This window comes from Dendrobates tinctorius, unplaced genomic scaffold, assembly GCF_039654945.1.
Source record: "Dendrobates tinctorius isolate UK_male_01 unplaced genomic scaffold, ASM3965494v1 ptg000292l, whole genome shotgun sequence".
NCBI lineage: Eukaryota > Metazoa > Chordata > Amphibia > Anura > Dendrobatidae > Dendrobates > Dendrobates tinctorius.
The window spans coordinates 8,129,766-8,150,810 of NW_027361959.1; the positions used below are offsets into that span (position 1 = coordinate 8,129,766).

At 42.5% G+C, this 21,045-nt stretch overlaps 1 protein-coding gene across 3 annotated transcripts in view; it reads right to left on the reverse strand.

The window, feature by feature from the left end:
* Window positions 1–240: 240 nt before the first annotated feature.
* Window positions 241–21,045, reverse strand: part of LOC141072876 (pituitary homeobox 3) — a 194,499-nt gene continuing 173,694 nt past the window's right edge. For all 3 annotated transcript variants that reach the window (XM_073560085.1, XM_073560086.1, XM_073560084.1), the window contains 2 exons: window positions 2,189–2,394; window positions 241–1,582 (listed from right to left, as the gene is read on the reverse strand). In XM_073560085.1, coding sequence (XP_073416186.1) covers window positions 1,019–1,582; window positions 2,189–2,394 — 770 coding nt within the window. In that variant the 3' untranslated portion in view covers window positions 241–1,018. The remainder of the gene's footprint in view (window positions 1,583–2,188; window positions 2,395–21,045) is intronic.

A 21,045-nucleotide genomic window follows, 5' to 3' on the forward strand; every position in this document is an offset into this window, starting at 1 on the left:
TCCCACTGTGTTCCAGTCTTCTTCTTGCATTATGTCCTGTGTTAGGGAGTGGCACTATATAGTAGTATTACATGGATATCATCTAACAATATTACTTGGCATTGTATGGCAGTTTTCTTGTATAAACATTTTGGTAAAAAGTATAGTATATATGTCCAAAAGGAGATATGAGATGATAGCAAGTGAGAGTCAAGGGAGAGTCAATAATAAGACATCTAGAAAGCAAATGATTCAACGTTTATTTTATTTTTTGCCTTTCAAAATGGAACCGGGAAAGAAGAAAGGGAAGAGGGGCACTGAAATCTGTTGAAAAAGAAATGACCATTGTTAAAAGTTATACCTTCAAAGTAATCCCAAGCAGGCTAGAAGCAAAAAAATATGGTCTGTAGCCTTGCAATCCGCACCACCTGGGACAAGCATCGGCTTATGGTTAAACTCTATTTTATAGATTATTCCACTTACAAAACAAGAAAAAAAGTTTCAATTTATATTTTTATAATATATATACATCCTTTTTTCCGTAGATTACATGTGAGGCTGCCGGTTGGACACCTGTAATGGTCGTGCACATGTCTGCTGTATAGCTCACAGATTTTTGTATGATTGGGCCATCCTTATGATAAATAAGTAGTTGTTGATCATATTTGCATTCAAGTGACTTATACATATTATACGTCTCTGGGTTTAGTCAACTGTACAAAGAAAGGGAGCCTAAATAAAAACCACAACAATTATATAGCTTGCCTTATAAAAGCAAGACTACTACTCATGACCATGGAATTCAGTTTTCTTTGTATTGGAAACACTGTCTTCCTGATGAAGTATGCATAAAGAATGTCCTGTCAAACCAAAAAGAAAATTCAGTCTGCAGTTTTATCTCTCACTTTAAAAATGGAAATGATATCTCAGAGAAGTTCTCATGCCTATTTTTTTTTTTTTTTTTAAAAAAGGGCATCTTCTGCAGGGCAATTGGGTCTTCTGTATTATGGCTACCATCAAGTCTTTGGCATGTGGTCCTTCATACTGGCCGGTCCACAGCATACTGACAAGGGCTCAGGTTGGAAGCCGGAGTCTGTACTGCTGGGTATGTGAAGTTGGCATGTTGCTTAGCTTTCAGCCTTAAACTTGCCAAACTTGAATTGCAAGTGTCCCTGTACATGTAGGGACTGGCTGTAGAGGCATAGGGACAGGCACTGGCTGAAACTGCAGAATTGAGGCTGGGGCTATTAAGATTGTTAATGTTTCCCAAATTGTTAAGGCTAGAGCCTGGAACTCCAGTCACTGCTGAAGGAACCATAGATGAAGGCATGGTCATTGAAGCAATTGAGTTGGGTGGCGAGAACATTGGTTGGGATGACAGAGGACTTACATTCATGGAGTTAAAAAATGGAAAACTCTTGGCAGAGAGTGGGCTAGTTGCAAGACCTTTGGTAGCCCAGTTGTTATAAGAGTATCCAGAATACATGTCATCATAGGGCTGCATCAGTCCATTAAATTGGGCTCCAAAGCTATTTTTGCATAGCTCAGCCTGCTGATTCCTTTCTCGCTTCCTCCACTTTGCTCTCCTGTTTTTGAACCACACCTACAGGTAGAAAAAATAGATCATATTCCATTAATGGCAGCATGGTGACAGCATCTTTCTTAGCTCTATAGTTATTTTTATTCTATTAACTTACATTAAATAATATTATTATTACGATATGGAAATGAAGATCAACTTTCTCACTTGAGCAAGAGTTTCTGTGACTGTACAAATGGCTACGATGACGGTATTCTAGAGCGACTCATCATCTGAAATGCCATGTAAGGATATGAATATCCCATCATTGACCTATTGTTTTACTGTATCTCATCTGGCCACAAGCCTGTGATCACAATGGCCATATGCACATCCAGAATATTAGCTGCAAGTTAGATCCTCACTGTACAGGTCCCATACACATGATGTAGATATGATGTGAATTTTAAATCCACAACATGCCCAATCTATTGCAATTTGTGTCTGAATTTGATGCCAAAAAAAAAATCTATCGTGGTAGTGGATTATCTTTTACAATCTCCATTTTTTTAAATGAAGAACTAGTTTAAATACATTTCATTGACTACATTGAGAAAAAAGATGAATAGTGCATATTTCCAATATTAATAAATAAACCTTTTGAGAATAGTGAATATTTTTCATACATACCCTGACTCTGGCCTCAGTAAGATTGGTCCACACTGCAATCTCCTCCCTGGTGCTCATGTCTGGATATCGATTCCGCTGAAAAGTGGCCTCCAGTTCTTGCAGCTGCTGGCTTGTAAAATGTGTCCTCTGTCTCCTTTGCTTCTTCTTTAACGATCCATCTTCAGGGTTGGAGTCATCTGTTTGGTTCTGTTGTGATTTTTCTGTATCTAGGGAATAAATTGTTATATTAAATGAGCCATCTGTAATTCCATCATGAGCCCTATCTTGTGTTAACTCAGAAAATGACATATTATTTAAATCAGGTTTTTATGTTATTTTTTTATTCAATTTTCCATATCATTATCTCTATTAAAAAATCAGAAATGTTGCAATTTTCAAACAAGCCACTAGGCTTTATCTAAGACTACATTTCCTGTTCTGTTCAAAAGACTTTTCAGCAGTCTCATTATCATTACAGACAGGTGTGCAATGAAAGATCATACCCTACTACAATATAATATACAAGATCAACCAGTTACTTGAGGTGATGTTTTAGTGTCCCTCTTTCTCCTCTCAACACAATAACCATTGCCAAGATTATAACACACTCAGATATGACATCTATATAAAAAATTGGATCTGAGTCAGTCTATTGCTGCTAACGTCCATAGGCTCAATGAAAATGGCGAGTCTAATATTAAGCCGGGTGCGCAGAGTTGAATTGCAAGATTTTCTTCTTTTTTTATTGACAGTAATATGCACAATAAAATAAAGACATTATCAGAAATACAAAAAATAATATATTTACGTTAAAAACCTGATTTACACAATATGCCATTTTAACATGCCACATTACCTTTATGCGGTGTATAGACATAACTATAACTATTAAGGTGTTTATGCATTTAGGGACAACCCCTTTTTGTTAAGACGGACGCCTGATAATAAGCGAGTTGCAAGGTGTATTGTTGCTGGGATCCACAGTAATCAGCCGTATTCGGTGGCATCATCCTACAGTGCTGCCATGGGGAAAATGAAGCATTACACAGTTCTCTTAAAATCAATGTGAAATTAATTTATTGCACAGATGTGACAGGTCCTCCGAAGCAATTTTAGACATTCTCCACTCTGGATAATAGATGAGAACCCCCCGCTAATAGCTCTTAATGAGGAACCACACACTGTTAAAGGGGTTATCCAGACTTTTTTTTCTATTGGGTTAAGAGATGATCAGCAGGTAGTCACTCACTAGCTATTCCCCTGCTTCTTTTGACCTCATGTCTAGAGATGAGCGAACCCTAGCTGTAAAGTTCAGGGTTCGAACAGGTGTCCGGTGCTGAACTCCAAACACAGACTCCTCCCTGGAAGTCCTTTTTAGTATTTGGATGCTGACGGGAGAGAAAGAGAGAGCGACCATTTTACAGCACCAAAGTTTGGGTCCCCATTGACCTCTATAAGTTTCGGGTTCAAGTTCTGGTAGAGTTCTGGTACCTGAACCGAATTTTGGACTAAATTTTGCAAGAACCTGACCACCCCGAATATCCATGCGTCCGCTCATCCCTACTCATGTCAACAGAGTATCACCTTCTCTTTGGCCTGCTCTGTCGATGAGGCAACACTGCCGACATCATGCTGATTGACAATCGACTCTCTGCAGTTAGGCAAGTCAGCTATCAATCAGCATGATGTCAGCATTGACGCACCATCAGAAGAGCAGAGCAGAATAGAAGGGGCTGTTCTGTCAACATGACATCACTGAAAAAAGGAAAATTGCTGGCAGGAGCGGTCTGTAAGTGACCACCCTGAACCGAGACAGATTGTCGCAGTGCAGAACAGGCAGGTAGTTGGTAGTTAGCCACAACCTGTCGGTAAGTTCTTAGCACAATTAAAAAAAAATGTAAACATTGGATAACTCCTTTAAATCTGAAACCCCTACCATGGTATATGATAAAGTTTTTTTACCGAGACAATGATTTTAACATGGAATATAAGAAATGTATTAAACATCTGGTTCTTCCTCATGAACATTTACTCCATTTACATTTAACTTATTTGACAATAAATATTAATTATAAGCAAAATTCAACTTAAGACACTCTACATGACAATGATTTTGTTAGTATATCATACATTTTACACCTACACACAGATTGTTATGTGAGCAGTATAGGGATTAGTGATGAGCGAGTATACTCATTGCTCGGGTTTTCCCGAGCATTGTCGGGTGATCTCCAAGTATTTTGGCATGCTCAGAGATTTAGTGTTTATCGATGCAGCTGCATGATTTGTGGCTGCTAGACATTCTGAATACATATGGGGATTGCCTGTTTGTTAGGAATTCCACACATGTATTCAGGTTGTTTAGCAGCCACAAATAATGCAGCTGTGTCGACAAACACGAAATCTCTGCACGCAGCGCAAAAAACGCAAGTGTGAAAGTAGCCTGAGAGGAGACTTAATAGCTGTCTACAAATATCTCAAGGGCTGTTACATTGTAGAGGGATCAGCTTTATTCTCAGTTGCACAAGGAAAGACTAGAAGCAGTGGGGTGAAACTGAATGGGAGGAGACACAGATTAGATATTAGAAAAAACTTTTTGACAGTGAGAGTGATCAATGAGTGGAACAGGATGCCATGAGAGGTGGCGAGTTCTCCTTCAATGGAAGTCTTCAAACAGAGGCTGGAAAGACATCTGTCTGGGATGATTTAGTCATCTGGTCCAACCCTCTGGTATTGAGCAGGGGGTTGGACAGCATGACCCTGGATTTCCCTTCCATCTCTACCATTCTATGATTCTATGATAAGATATGCCCAGGACAAGACCTGTCAAGGCATATCAAAATATGGACAATTGTCCATCTGCTGTCTGTGGCTATATGCTTGCTGACATGGTTAATTACTGTGCCAGTAGATAGCCATAGATTGATAGGTCAAAGGATCAAAGTGACCTGCAGGGGTTGGATGTCAACACTGATATAATCATATCAGTCCAGGTGCCTGGCACTTCAAAGCACCCTGCTACCAGGGTGTGCATAAATGTATATGCCTGGAGAGGTAACGTCATTTTGCCGCATCGGCACTCGTACCTTGCATGCACACCTGCAGGAGGAGGGGCGTGTCTAAATAGGAGCATGCCCTGTCAGATTTAAATATCCGACGACGGCAGCGCTAAGTCTCTTTCTTCTTCTTGCTCCCATTCCTCAGCCTCACTGTCAACAGCCTCCTCTGTGTCCCCTTCCTCATCAGCCTACCACAGCTCTCTCTTTTGTCTGCTGCTGCCCCCTCTATACTACCCATCATCTCCTCATAAAACTGCAGCCCCTCTGTCAGCCCTGCTCTCGGCTGTCTACTGTTCACTTCCAGCACTGTACTCTTCTTCCTGCTCATACCTGTCCTCTCTGCTCCACCACAGCCTCACTGCACCCCTCAGTGCCCTACCCACACAGTCACACCATCTGGTCTCACCTGATCTCTCTACCATCACCAGCCCCACTGCAGCCCTCTGTGTTCCCCTTCCATAGCCCCAACATCTCTGTCCTGTCTCCATCATGCCTCATCGCTGCCAAGCAGCACACCAGCAACTGCACAATCAGGGCTGGGTTAAGTATCACTGCTTTTAACCCCTTGTACTATTAATCCCTTGTTGATCATTGTTATTAATCCATTGATCTACATAGAGATAGCAAGTGATAGGCAGGTGGGCTGTTATTAATGTTTGTTTGTTTTTATGTAATGTGGTTCGGAAATATAATTATGTAATTGTGGGTTAGTTGTACAATAGTATTGTATGCTATTATTGTATACAGTGTTAGTGTGATAATTTAACAGTAAAATAAGTATAAGCTTGCGTGCAATAAATATCCTTTATTGATACATGGTTTCAAGTCAGTTAGTCGCCATTCACATAGTATAGACAGAGGAACTTGGAAAAAGTATATTGCAAAGGAACCAGATTACAAAACAGGTGGGGTATTAGCTGGATATTGGTTATTGATAGTCAAGCCTGACATTATTAATTAATCAACTGATTACCGCCTCATAACAACTTTAATGCTTGCCCATTTATTATGTGTTATGACTCTTGTCGGGTGTCCCAGGACCAGGGGCTCCTACGCTGTCACTAATGCTAGGGCCACCCTAGCTTGCCCTGTTCCCCGGATTAATTCTGATGGTGAAGATGCCGGGGCCACGTAACTTGCCTTATCTCCTGCATCTGCCCTCATTCTGTACCCTTCAACCACCCCTGGAAGAGGGGAGCAGTAGTGTATTGTAATACACCAACCAGACTAACAAGGTAATATGAACACGGATAAAATAAAATACCAATCATACAAATATACACACATAAACAACAGAAGTAAACACCGGGGTGTGGAGGATGGGGTTAACCAAAGTTGGTAGAAGAAAGGGAATTACCACACACTCAAACTCTAGCAACAGTCACAAATAAATCCACCAAACACCTTCTACAATAACAATCGCCAACAACCTCCAGCCATGCAGCAAAAGCTCACTCTGACAATGAGTGCTAGCCAGGGCCCAGGTTATATAGGCGATGGGAGTGGCTAACAGTGCACTGCTGAGAGCCTTAATGCAGGAAAGCTTCCAGAAGCTCTCAACTGAGCAGATTAACCCCTGCACTGCTAAAAGAAATTTACACCATTTAATATAAAGGTGAAGTGCTTCTAATCAGTGCAGGAGTAGGAGAAATCAGACGCTGCGGTCTTTTGGCTCCTTTCTGTCGCGGTAAACCAGTGACAGTACCCCCTTTCTACAAGGGATCTCCAGAACCTGAGAACTGAGTTTTTTCAGAGTGTGCCACGTGAAAAGACCAGATTAATCTGGCCACATAGACGTCACATGCTGGTACCCACATCCTCTCTTTAGGACCATATCCGTTCCAGTTTACCGAAGCAACCAATGAACTAAGCGAGAATCAAAATCAATGATCTTAGCTATTTAAAATTGGAAATTTCCATCCACAATGACTGGAGATGGCGGTAGCCGTGATGGTACAGTGGACGCAATGTATTTTTTTAGTAGTGCTCGAGGAAATACATTATGGATCCTAAAAGTGGGCAGCAAGGTGGAATGCTATGGGATTGGCGATATTTACAATCTTCTAAGGACCGATGAACATGGGACGCAGTTTCCAAGAGGGAACCCTCAACTTAATATTCCTTCAGGATAACACCAAGTCACCAACACACAGGGCCGGAGCCACCAAACATCCCCACACAGAGTGCCCCTGAGCCTCAACAACATCATTCTCAAGATCAGAGCATATAGAAAAAAATATCAACTCTTTTTTTAGTATAAAAGTTAAACCTGGTGAAGAACAATGCCCATCTTAACTATCGACGTTTTGCAAACTCTAGATATATGAGATTCTTATGATCTGTGATTACCATAACTGGATGAACTGCCCCCTCCAAAAAATTACGCCACTCTTCAAAGGCCCACTTGATTGCCAAGAGTTCCCTGTTACCGATGTCATAATTTCTCTCCACAGATGACAGTTTTTTAGAAAAGTATGCACAAGGACGCCATTTACCCGGAGATACACACTGCGACAATACAGCTCCCATCCCCACTTCAGACGAATCAACTTCTACAATAAAAAGCTGAGTGATGTCAGACTGCATGAGAATCGACGCAGATGCAAAATACTTCATCAAGTTATCGAATGCCTCCCTGGCCGGATTGGACCACATAGAGAAGTCTGTCTCTTTCCTGGTCATATCCATCAGAGGTTTGGCCACTACCGAAAAGTTTTTGATGAACTTACGATAGTAGTTAGCAAAACCCAAAAACCTTTATAATGCCTTCAAATCCTCAGGACGATCCCAATCCAGTACCGCCCGGACTTTCGCGTGATCCATGCGAAAACTGGTGGACGATAAAACATATCCTAGAAAAGGGATCTCCTCAACCGAGAACATACATTTCTCTTGTTTGACAAGTAATTTATTGTCTGTAAGACCTGCCTGATGTGACTCAATATCAGGTGAAAAAATTAATATTACCACAATCTCATTAGAACAAATTAAAGCAAAAACGTCAAACACTTGATATGCTCGTAAATACACACAACCTCAGATCATGACCGAGGAAAAGGACGATATATTGCCAGAAATTTTTTTTTGTGTAAAAAAAACCTTTATTAGGAACATATATGAAAAAATAAATTTTCAAGCAATAGAACACAAAAAAGCATTAAATAATCCAGGACTAAATTTGTATCATGAATACATAAATAATTATAAAAAGTGCACACAAGAAATATGTATGACATCCAGAATATTCAAAAAATATGCACAAGCAAAATTGGAAAAATAGAAGGCAACTATGATTGGTAATACACAATGTGACGGTTATGAAATTATTATCGCAATAATTTTATGCAAAGTGCACTGTATGATAAATCATAACCGGTAATTAACAATAATTATACCTATATAACCATGCCTAAATGAAAATGAACATATATGAAATGTTCCTATGCTGCATTATTGCACCTGATTGAATCTAGCTCCATTGAAATAAATGTGCAAAAAAATTATATCTACTATATAATTGTCTAATTCTATCTGTCTGTCTGTCTGTAATGGAAATCCTGCCTTGCTGATTGGTCGCGGCAGTTAGGCCGCGACCAATCAGCAAAAGTTGCTTCGTCGTCGCGGCAACACGGCTGCATTGCTTATTGTACAGGCACATTACAGCCATTAAAGGCATCACTGCTGCGTCGCTCATTACACAGGCACAGTCCTGTACATATTCTGGAGTACAATACATTAGGTAACAGCAGAAAAGTGACTGCAGCTCTGGGTGTAACTGGAGTACAATACATTAGGTAACAGCAGAAAAGTGACTGCAGCTCTGGGTGTAACTGGAGTACAATACATTAGGTAAGAGCAGAACAGTGACTGCAGCTCTGGGTGTAAATGGACTACAATACATTAGGTAAGAGCAGAACAGTGACTGCAGCTCTGGGAGTAACTGGAGTACAATACATTAGGTAACAGCAGAACAGTGACTGCAGCTCTGGGTGTAACAGGAGGACATTAGGTAAGAGCAGTACGGTGACTACAGCTCTGGGTGTAACTTGCGTACGATACATTAGGTAAGAGCAGAACAGTGCAGCTCTGGGTGTAACTTGCGTACAATACATTAGGTTAGTGCAGAACTGTGACTGCAGCTCTGGGTGTAACTAGACTACAGTACATTAGGTAAAAGCAGAACAGTGACTGCAGCTCTGGGAGTAACTGGAGTACAATACATTAGATAACAGCAGAACAGTGACAGCAGCTCTGTGTGTAACTGGAGTACAATACATTAGGTAACAGCAGAATAGTGACTGCAGCTCTGGCTGTAACTGGAGTACAGTACATTAGGTAACAGTAGAACAGTGACAGCAGCTCCGGGTGTAACATGAGTATAATACACTAGATGGTGGCCCGATTCTATCACATCAGATAGTTTAGAGTCTCTGTTAAAATAAAAAATAGTTATATACTCACCTTCTGACGGCCCCCGGACTCTGTCCCACCTCTTACCACGCTCCCGGCATCTTCCGGTCCCAGTAATGATTAGCGAGAAGGGCCGGAGATGACATCACTCTTGCGAGAGCGCGATGTCATCAGCGGTGTTTCGCACAAAGCATTACTGGGACTGGAAGATGCCGGGAGCGTGGTGAGAGGAGGGACAGAGTCCAGGGGCCGTCGGAAGGTGAGTATATCACTATTTTTTATTTTAACAGAGACTCTAGAATACCCAATGCGATAGAATCGGGCCACCATCTAGTCTGCAATATTTACAGAGTGACATGTGCAAAAAACGCCATGTGTGCAAAAAACGCCATTTAGAATAAATGTGCAAAGAAAGCAAATAAGATTATATGCAAAACTTACAAAGTGACATATGCAAAAAGTTTCTGGAGATGTGCTCCCACCCCGACAGCGCCGTTTCGCTATCGATTGATACCCCCATGGAAGAAACGGGATAGCGAAACAGCGCTGTCCCCAGCTTGTCCCCAGGGACAAGCTGAACAGCGCAGTCATAAGGATGATGGGGCGGAAGTTCTTTGCATCCCTTCTCTGAAAACACATCCCCAAAGTCAGACAGGTATTTAGGCACAGACTTGGTTTGCCAAGTGCCCAAGCATTGTCCATGACAACACTCACTCCACTTTACCTCCTCCTGAGCCTGCCAATCTACTACAGGGTTGTGCACAGTGAGCCAAGGAAGTCCAAGAACCACAGGAGAGGGCAGACCCTATAGCACACAACAGTCAATACCTTCTGAGTGCATGGCCCCTACACGTATATGTACCCTTGGATGACTTGAGTAAAATACCACTGTCTCATGTGTATAGGTCTAGACAGTGTATGTGATTTGAGGCCCTGGACTTGAACGATCAAGTTTAATATCCGCCCCACTGTCCAAAAAGGAGGAAACAACCACTTCATTTTTGCCCAGATGGATTTCAGCAGGCAGAAAAAATTGTGTCCTACTCACAGAGGAGATGTGTACACCTGGGTTGCTAATCTCCCCACAACCTGGGCTCCTTAGTTTTCCGGCAGTTGTTTACAGTGAGATAGGGATGGACACGTGTCCACCAAATGGTCCTTTCTACCGCAGTAAAAACATATACCCCTTTGCGCCAAACAACAGACTCATTTCCAGAAAGAGTTGCCCCACACAACTGCATAGGTTCCTCATATGATTCAGACCAGGTTTCCCTTGGCCCCGGACCTCCCGCACATTGGGGTATCTTTTTATGTCTCTGGTGAAGACAGCGATCCACCTGGGTAGCCAGAGAGATGGCCTCCTCAAGGGAAACTGGAGACTCATACAGGGCTAAGGCATCCTTCATCCTTACTGATAGGTCCTCACAGAACAGGCTACAGAATGCGGGGTCATTCCACTTAGTGTCTTTGCACCACCTCTGAAACTCGGAGCAATACTCCTCCGCCGGCCTGTCTCCCTGCTGAAGCTTACGTATCGTAGACTCAGCCAGGGAGATGCGGTTGGAGTCATCGTATATATGATATATATGAGGGCAAAACCAAAAGCAAATCAGGTAAGGGTCCCAGATAGCAAGCAAAACACCATACAAGAATAAGAATCCCTAAAATATAACTTTTATTAAAGTAAAGCTAAAATCATCTTCCAAATTTAAGACAAGTAAAATCAATCAAAAATAGGGAGTGGGTCTCAATCAGGAAATAAAAAATAAAATAATATGTATCCTATTGATCCCTAATAGGTCACTGTACTGACTCCTGCCTGGCAGTGGAGGTTGGCACCCTTAGCTTCTGCAGTATGGAGCCCCCATTCATCGGCAGCTTTCCCTAATGTCCCTATAATGGAAAAAATGTCCCAATACACCCTGTAACCGATGGAAAGTCATAGTGAACTGGCAGAAACCCACAAATAATTTGTGTCATAAATTAGTGCGAGTGTATTACGTGTGCCGACTGGGTGGTGGTCCCTTTCGGCTGCGAGACGGACTGACAGATGCAGAAACTTGTTCAACTAGGTTCAACTTTATTGGATGTCCCGTTGACATCCCCAGCAAACACGACAGCATCTGCTCCTAGGCTCGGGTACCTGTCACCTCCCTCCTGCTCCTGTTGGTGAAGACCATCTGAGTTCTTTCACCATGGCTGTTATTAGGCCCATGGCCACAGTGCTTCCCCCGACCGAACCTGCCCGCTGCGACACTTACTGCTCCTTCAGTGTCCAGCCGTCTGGTACCCCAGGCCTCCTTTGTCCTGCATCCTTGGTTCTGCAGCTGTCCTGTCAGGGCCACCCCCCGACTATCCGTCTCTCTCCTCTGTCTCTTCCTAGGCTCTGCTTTCTTCTATCTTCTCCTGAGCTCTTCTCTGTCGCCTCCTGAGAGAGATCTGTCTAACCCTGGGACTCTCTTTCCTTTTATCTCCTTATTCTGGAAATCCCCTTCCCAGTCCCGTGACTCTGCCCACCATGACTCTGCTTTTCCCTAGCCTAAAGCTGCTGTTAAGCCATTTTCTCACTACCTTATGTCTTCATCTAGTGGCCAAAACCCGGTACTACACCGTCTTTTACTAAGTCTAGCTGTTCTCCCACATATATATACATTCAAGTTAGAATAAAGCATTGTACACATCACCTTTTACATTTTCCTTCATCAGACAGGTCCATAGGTCAGTCCACCCCCTACACGAGATAAAGCAAGTTGGCCTACTCCTAGTAATGATAGTCTCAGATAGGAGAAGTGAAAACTGGATTAACCTCTGTAACTATACTTAAATAGAAATCAATACAAAATATGTATAGATAGAAAAAACACTAATGATGATCTGGTGGGAACCCACCAATTATTATGTACTAGATCATTGAAAAATAAGAACAAATATCCTATTTTTGGAAGAAATAATGTTAAATAACAAGAACAGAATGGAGTCTGTACCTATAATAATAGCAGAATCCTCATATGCTCAAATAAATAGATAATAATAGCCATAGATCAAATTATCACCATGTCAAATAAAGGTAAACAGGGTGCAGTAGTAATGTACTCATCTGGTTGTCCTACTGGGGTTCATCACTTCAGTGGCAGAGATTCCCATTGCAAAGATCAGACCATAATAAGACACCATCCATAGTTATGCAGTGTGTAGCAACGTCCCATACACACTGTGATTTTTGGTTTATTGAAACCCTCCCCACTCTAACCTTGCAGCGTTCATAGAAAAATGAACATGAGCAAAGTCATCATAACACTGAAATCTCACTGGTGGGTTTCAGAATCAACAAAGTTTGTTAATATGTTAAAAGAAAAACAAAACTCATCCTGATGTGCCAATGCTTATTCAGACATATGCTCACACATTAGCCTTTAAATATTTAATGGTGTGTGCTTTAGAGAATTATGTCTGCATCTCCTACTAACACCATGATATATCAATATCCAGTGTGACAATGTCAAGGTGGCAGAAAAGACAATTACCGAATTTATTCATAAAAGGAAGGTATACTTGCTGCACAGTTTTGCATTACGTAAATTACATTACACCATATTATAATTCTTGTTTTAAATATTATAAATAAGAATTTTCTACCTTCGACCAAAACTGTGCCATGTCCTTGCCACTGACCTATTTTTTACGCATTACTGATATTTTATTTTTAAATAAAGGTACCAGTTCAGAAATAATGAACCCACATCATTAACGACTCGCTGTAAATTATTAAACATGCAGAAAACAGAGTCAAATTGCTAAAAAGAGTATATTTATGTTACAAAAATCTCCATAAAAAATACAAGTTCATTATCCGTACAGTGTGATTAAATCCATAAGTGAATATAATGGGCCGGGGAATTAATCAGGAAACAAAGGTAACCTTATATGTGCAGTAATTAAATTAGATCCCTATTCAGCATCTATATCATATAATACTGACAGATTTAATAATGCTCCATGTATACTAAGAAGAAAACAGTAATTTGGTGAGGGAGCACTGTGCACCTGCTTATCATATAGCATTCATGGTTTTGTACTGCACATATTAAATAAAGTAGAAGAGAAAATGTAAAATCAATAATCAGAGTAATTACCCATGATTTGCATATATCCTGTCAAGACACCGGCCCCGTTCCCCAAAGCACGTTTTGCGTTTCTACCGCTTCTTCAGGGGTTCTTCTTCACGCCCCCTGAAGAAGCGGTAGCAATGCAAAACACGCGTCGGGGAACAGGACTGGTATGGAGTATGGAGCATTATTGAATCTGTCAGTACAGTATGATATAGATGTTGAATGCTAATTTAATTACTGCACATATAAGATTAGCTTTGTTTCCTGATCAATTCTCCAGCCTATTATATTCACTTATGGATTTAATCACACTGTACCCATAATAAGGAAAATAAACTTGTATTTTTTTATGGAAATTTTTGTAACATAAACAAAATCTTTATACTCTTTTTAGCAATTTGACTCTTTTCTCCATATTTAATAAGATTTTATTTTGCAGTTTTTAGTTTGACTGCTGCCACTATATGCCCTATACCTACACCACTGTTTTTCATAATTATGAAGATGCTTTCAACAGCCACACAGTGAAGAGGTGCTTTAAAGATAATGGGGGGTCTCTTAGTAATTACTTTTTTGTTTTAAATGCTCACTGTTGTTTCAAAAAATGTTGCATAAATGAGTACAGAAGAATAAAAGACATCTTGTAATATATCATATCACAGAATTATTTTTCTTTCTCCACTTATAAAGCACTATTTTCACTCCCCCTTCCTCCTGAACATATCATACACTCTGGAAAAAACTGCTCAAATCTGTCATGATCTCAGTGCGGGTTTGACTCGCACACGTGGGGTTAATGTTTGGAACCAGTGCTGATGACTGGCATTTCTGGGGTTAAAGGTTGTGATCCCGGTGCAGGCTTACCTGCACACCTGGGGCTATGATTGTGGCCTCTCCCTGGTTCTGGGGGAGGCTTCTTATAGCCTCAGGACGCTCCCATCCCGGTCAGTTATACTTTCGCCCTTGGCATTGTGTGGTGACCCCTGAGTGTGTTTGTGCTGTGTTCTGGTTACTTGATTCTCTGTGTATGACTCGGTCTGTTCCCTGGATATCGCTTTGGATTCTGCCTGGTACCTTATATGTCTGTTTGGTTTTGATCTCTGCTTGGCCCTGATTATCCGCTCTGTCTCCTCCCTGGTACTGTACTGTGATCCTGTGTATGACCTTTGGCTTTGTCTGACCTCCCATCTGTTTATCTCTCCTGTACCTCGCTGGTCTGTACTGTGCATAACCTCTGCTTTGCTTGGACTCTGAGTTCTCTTCCTTCTCTGTGTGCAGGACGCTAAGCCCCGCCCCCTTGCAGTCACATGACCATTCACATGACCATAGGTCCTATGCTGGCTTCCTAAACTTCAGCATCCACAGGTCCTGTGCATCGGTACTTTCTGGCTGTACCTGACCCCGGTACCCCTACATTGCGGGTGAGTCACTGCTCAGCGGAGGCTGCACGCCGGCGCTGACACTCGGGACACGCGCACTGGCTCAGTGAGCAAGTACAGTGCGGTGTTCCTGACAAAATCCTTCTTGGACTGACAGCACAATGAGGTGTCAGATATCAGAGCATTTAGAAGTCTATGGAGAGCGGAGGTAAAGGGGAATTGAGCAGCACTCAGCTCAGTGCGAGACCAGGCAGACATTGGGAAATCTTTAGTCACTGTGTCTGTAAACCAGCACTAGAATGCTGAATTCACAGCCACACAGCTCAGTAGTGATGTATAATGTCCTCTGTGCTGCTGCTTCTTTCTGTGTGCTACAGATACATAAAAGCAGATTTTGAAAACATTTTTGTAGCACTGATAACAGCATCATGGACATGAAATTGCTGGCACTGAAAGGTAACTTCACATCCCAGAGAAACAAAAAGTCTAGAAGTACAAACATATGATGACCTTTGACATATTCAGATAAGGAATGACTGTATCCTAGGATTTATGTCTTTCTACATCAGTTTAGGAATGTGCTCCTCAGACCATATTGGTGGCATCACAACCATGGACCAGACCTCAATCAGAGGACAATAAAACTTTCACACTCCTTATCTATGAATTCATCCTATATTTGGCCACAAGTGTTTCTCCCTCTCCCATAATGATAGTTCTGCTTCACATCACTTGCCTTATCTATTGCATTATCTTGTGTCCTGTTGTGTATAAGTATGTGACTCTTCAGAGTTCATGTTATGTTATGCTTGATGAAGAGACCATTAGCCATTGAAAGGCATCAACCACTGAGGACTCTCAAATTTGAATATTGTTCTATCTATTGGCTAACGTGGAACAAAGACATATTTTTCCAGTCTCTGCTTTAGTGAAATGTGCAGTTTATTAACGCTTAGGAAAATATATAAAACAACATATTAAATTGCTTTGCCTCTGTAGAGAAGAACATAAACTGCAAACATTATTTTGGAAAAACGCTGACAGTATTTTAGTGTTTCGGTGTTTTGTGACATAAGACAAAATAAGTGATATTGTTTCTCTTTATACATAATGTCCAGGAGTAACAGCTGCTGTTTTTGTAGTTAGTTTTGTAATTGGTTTTCATAACTGTGGCAGAATTACACCACAAATATAACTGGTAAATGCACTCTCAGTGATGGTGTCTTCTAAGTAACTATATTCTCAACCTTACTTACAAAAAGGCAGAGTGTAATGTGTGCATATGTATGTGTAATTTGTGTATGAAATGCGCATGTGTGTGCCCGAAACAGCTCTGACCATCAAGGCATGGGCTATACAGGACATCTGAAGTTGTAATGTGGTATCTTGCAGCACGATGTTAGCAGCAGATTATTGAAATATTTTAAAGCGGGGCCTCTATGGTCTAGTTTGATGGTCACCTGCTCTTTGTAGGCACTTTGGTGATGGACAGGAGTGAGCATTGCCACTCGAAAAGTTATGCTGCATATACAGCAAGCTGGCATGCACTGTGTTTAATAACAATGTTTTATCAAAGCTAAGTTTTTCTGCAATTTATGCTAAAATACATCTTCTTTAGGATTAGACCAAACAGTCTTGACTTTCTTCCTCACCCTCATCGGCGACCTTTGATTGCCCATGACCCTATCTCTGGTTCACTGGTTGTTCTTACTTGAACCGCCTCTGGTAGTTACCGACCACTTTATACCAGGTACACCCCACAGGAATTGCTGTTTAAGAAATGCTCTGACCCAGCCATCTAGCATCACAAATCAGAGTACCTCATGTCCTGGACTCCTTATGCTTGACTATTTTTCCATTTTTGTGTTTCAAAAGTATCAAATTAGCTGAGACTATTCGCCTGCTGTGAAACTTGTATGTATGTATTTATGCAAATTAGCTATCATGAAGAACAAAAGGATCTATCTCACAAGGTGCCTTTTAGAAGAATCCCTTTCACGAGGTTTACAACATGATGAGAGTTAAGTGCCAAGACAGAAATTCATCTACAGATGTGTTTTGGTTTTCTTGCTTCTCATCAGCGTACAAGAATGCAACTCCACTGAGTCGAGACTAGCTGAGCATGGAGTCTTACAGGTAATGCAGCATTGAAGAAAAGTATACAAATTAGCTCTGCTGCAGAATAAAAAGTACCACTTAACAGAGGTCGTTACCCTGTAAGTCAATGTCCAGCTCTTTAAAGGGAAAACTAATAGTTCCCCCATGTTGCCTTAAGGGCATGGGACTCAACCAGCAAGACTCTGCCCTACATCACTGAGGGGCAAACAGCTGGAAACATTCTGTCTGTAGGTGAGTTTCTGGATGGCACTTACTGTTGGACATGTTGTAAGACCCGTCAAGGGGTCGGTCATTGACTTACAGTATAGCCACTGTCTGTCTTTCAGCTTGTCCTGAAAGAGAGACAATTTGCATCCTTTGTTTCCTCATGGACCACTGCCTATAAGACTCCATATTGAGTTGATCTCTGTAAAGAGAACCAGACCTTCCTCCTGGTTGTTTGTATGTATGTGTAGGAGGAGGAGTCCCCGCTGTGTATCCGGGCCGGAACCAAGGGGGCCGTCACCAAGGTTCCTAGGGAGACTGTTTCTGGGGAACACAATTGGGGGACGGACCGCAGAGACTTCTAGAAAGGTTGGGGGAGGAGCTACTATAAAAGGGGCTGAGGACGCCAGCAGGAGTCAGTCGACGCAGCAGGAGAGGAGAAGCGAAGAAGCTAGAGGGCACCAGAGAGCTAGAGCCAGAACCAGAGCGAGAGCAGAGCAGCAACGGGAGAGACTGAAGGGAGACTCACCGCTAACAGAAGGGAGACGGCACCGAGCCGTCCAACAGAGAGACACCGCCCGGCTCCGCCCCGTGGGTGTGGCCTGTCCACTGCCACCTGCGGCGGCTGCCGCCCGACTCCACCCCGCGGGTGCAGCCCGACCGCTCCCGCCCGTGACAGCCGGCACCCGACTCCACCCGGCGGGTGCGGCACATCCGCTCCCGCCCGCAGCAGCTGCTGCCCGACTCCAGCCCGCAGGTGCGGCACATCCACTGCCGCCCACGGCCGCCGCTGCTTCACTCCAGCCCGCAGTTGCGGCCTGTCTGCTGCCGCCTGCGGTCCCCGCAGCTCGGCTCCAGCCCACGGCTGCGGCCTATGCCGTCTGGACCCCGGGCAACGCCATCCCACCTCCGCTGGGAGGTGCGACGCAGAGGAACTCTATAGGGGTCTACTGTGCCCCCACTTCGCCGGGGTGTAGGAATGCCCGAAGTCTCCGCCAAATCCTCGTCGGCTGGGCACAGCGGCTGATACGCCGAAGCATCATCGACCATCACTCTGCCGGACGTTGGGGAGGATAAGTGACACGTTGTCGCTAACATTCTGGACCCGTAATCGGCCATACCGCGGCCCTATAGTGACCGGTCTTTGCCGGGTTAGTCGTGCTTGTGTCATCAGTGTATTCTTGTTTTGATCCCTGCGAAGATAACTGCTGTTAGCTTGTTTGGTTGCTTGAGAAAGCCCCTATAGGCATCTATATTTATATAAAAGTTACATCTTAAAGTTCATCCCGTCTCCTGTCTCGTCACTGCATCCTGCGTACCTGCGATTACTACATATGTGTAATGTATTTATAAATATATGTGTTTACTATTTATATGTGTGTATATTGCCGATATTTGTAGGTGCAATGTGTGTATGAAAGTGTATATTTTATTATGTGTGCATATATCTATTATATAGCAGTCCTATATGTTTGTGCTTGGTATCACAGTACTATATACATCTGTGGTATAGCAGCCCAAAGTATGAGTGCAGTACAGCTTTACATTTGTGGGAAATAGCTGTTCTATGTATGTTTGCCATATAGTGGTAATTTTTTTTAGTGATAGAACACCAATATTTTAAGTTACGTTGTATTGGTGGAGCCACACTAAATCTATGCCTTCAGTCAAAAAATATAAATCTCAACAACTCTACAGTCCTTGCAGATACATTAACATTACGGTAACAGTTAACACACACATTTAGCGGCTGCTTTATAAGGTATCTGTACACCTGCTTATTAATCTAAATACTTACTCAGCCAAGCATATAGTGCCACTCAATACAGAAAAGCATGAAGACAGGTTCAAAAGTTTGTTCCCAAGAATCTGCAACTGATTGTCACGATTTATTTTTGTATTCGTGGTAGCTCTGTTTCCGCTACAATTAAAATATAGCTTTTATCTTTTCAGGCCGGTAAGAGTTAAAGTCAGTTTTGCTTGCAGCTGTGGTGTTGCTAGTCAGCTGATATGGGTGGTGACCACTCCCACCATCCTTTAAATAGTCATCTGATGCATCAGCTCACTGTTGGTGATAGAGTTTGTCTGAAGACCAGCCAATGAGTGTGGAGCTCTCTGGTGTCAGCGTGTATCAGCTGCTTGAGGTCCTGGTTCTGAATCATCTGCTGCGTGTAGTTTGCAGCAGCAGCTTGGAAGCTAAGTTTCCTTATTCCCTGTCTTTGCCTGTCTCGTGCTTGCCACTACCCCCTGTGATTTCTCCATCTGCAGTGATGAGGCTAGCTGTTGTGAATTCACTTTCTGGCCTACCTCTGGTTACTAGTGAAGGAAGTGGAGCTGGTTATATTGACAGAGGGGTCGTGAGTTCTCTTTCCGGGCTCCGTCTGGTGGTTACAGGAGGTAATGGAGCTGATCTAATTAACAGAGGCTTGCCACCTGATAATGAGAAGGATGACTGGACATCTGGAGTTTCTGATTGGATTTAAGACAGCCGACTCCCTCTATCCCTGCTGGTGATTTTTTCCTGCCTCCTGAGGTCTTAGTTTCCACTTCAGTCCCTGCATGCTCAAGCTAAGTGTTCTTTGCTATTGTTCACATTTGATTTGGTTTTATCTATTCAGTTTTGTGTGGTCAGTCAGCCCCGCCTGGGGCTGTGCTGAATTTCCATCCTTATGTTACTGCTTGTGCCAGTTTGTTTTTGTCCCTTATTAGATTCGCCTCTTTTTGCTCTGCTTTCAGAATATGCCAGAGTGCTGATATAGTTGGTGAAGTCTAGTGACTTCAGTATTTTTCTATCAGACGTGTTGGACATTTTTTGCAGGTTTTTTGCCTGATTGCAGACTGTTTCTTTCCTTTCCTTTCCTGTCTAGTTAGTGTGGGCCCCATCGTTTGCTCAGCCTATTTTCCTACCTGCGTTTGTGGTTTCATCTTGTCTCACCGACAATATATGTTTGGGGGCTATCTATTCCTTTGGGGTCTGCTCTGGGGCAGTTTAGATTCCCCCTTTCTTGCTTTAGGCTTATTTAGTTCTCCGGCTGTGTCGAGGCATCTAGAATCATCGTAGGTATGCTCCACGGCTACTGCTAGTTGTGTTGATAGGATCAGGGGTCTGCAATCCGCTTAGTTAACAACCTCTCTGGTTTTCTGTGGCTTGGCTTGGTCTTGCTTTCCTCCTTGGTGACCCAATCATAACAGCTAGCGTCCTTGTCGACCAGTGCACAAGCCAGGGTATAGTGAGGTGACAGCTAGGGACGAGGTTTGTGACGTCGGCGAGGGGAAGAACCCACATAGGGCGTTAGGGGAGCTTAGGGATAGGCACACTCCCTATTGTGAGGGTCTTCCTCCCCCTTTTTCCATCCCCATTGTTGGTATTTGTTGTGTTGTCCATTGGACTTAACTGAGTCGGTTCGTGACACTGATTTTGCTTTAGGTCCACCACTAGAAATGGTAAGTATACCATAGTATAAAACAAAAAAAACAAAAAAGTTCCAGCAACAAACATCCAAATCAGATGGATGAATAGTCGTTAAAACTTCATCTTAATTGCAATGCCTTTAAAAACATAAGAACATTTTTGTTCAAAACGCATAATCCCCTGGATT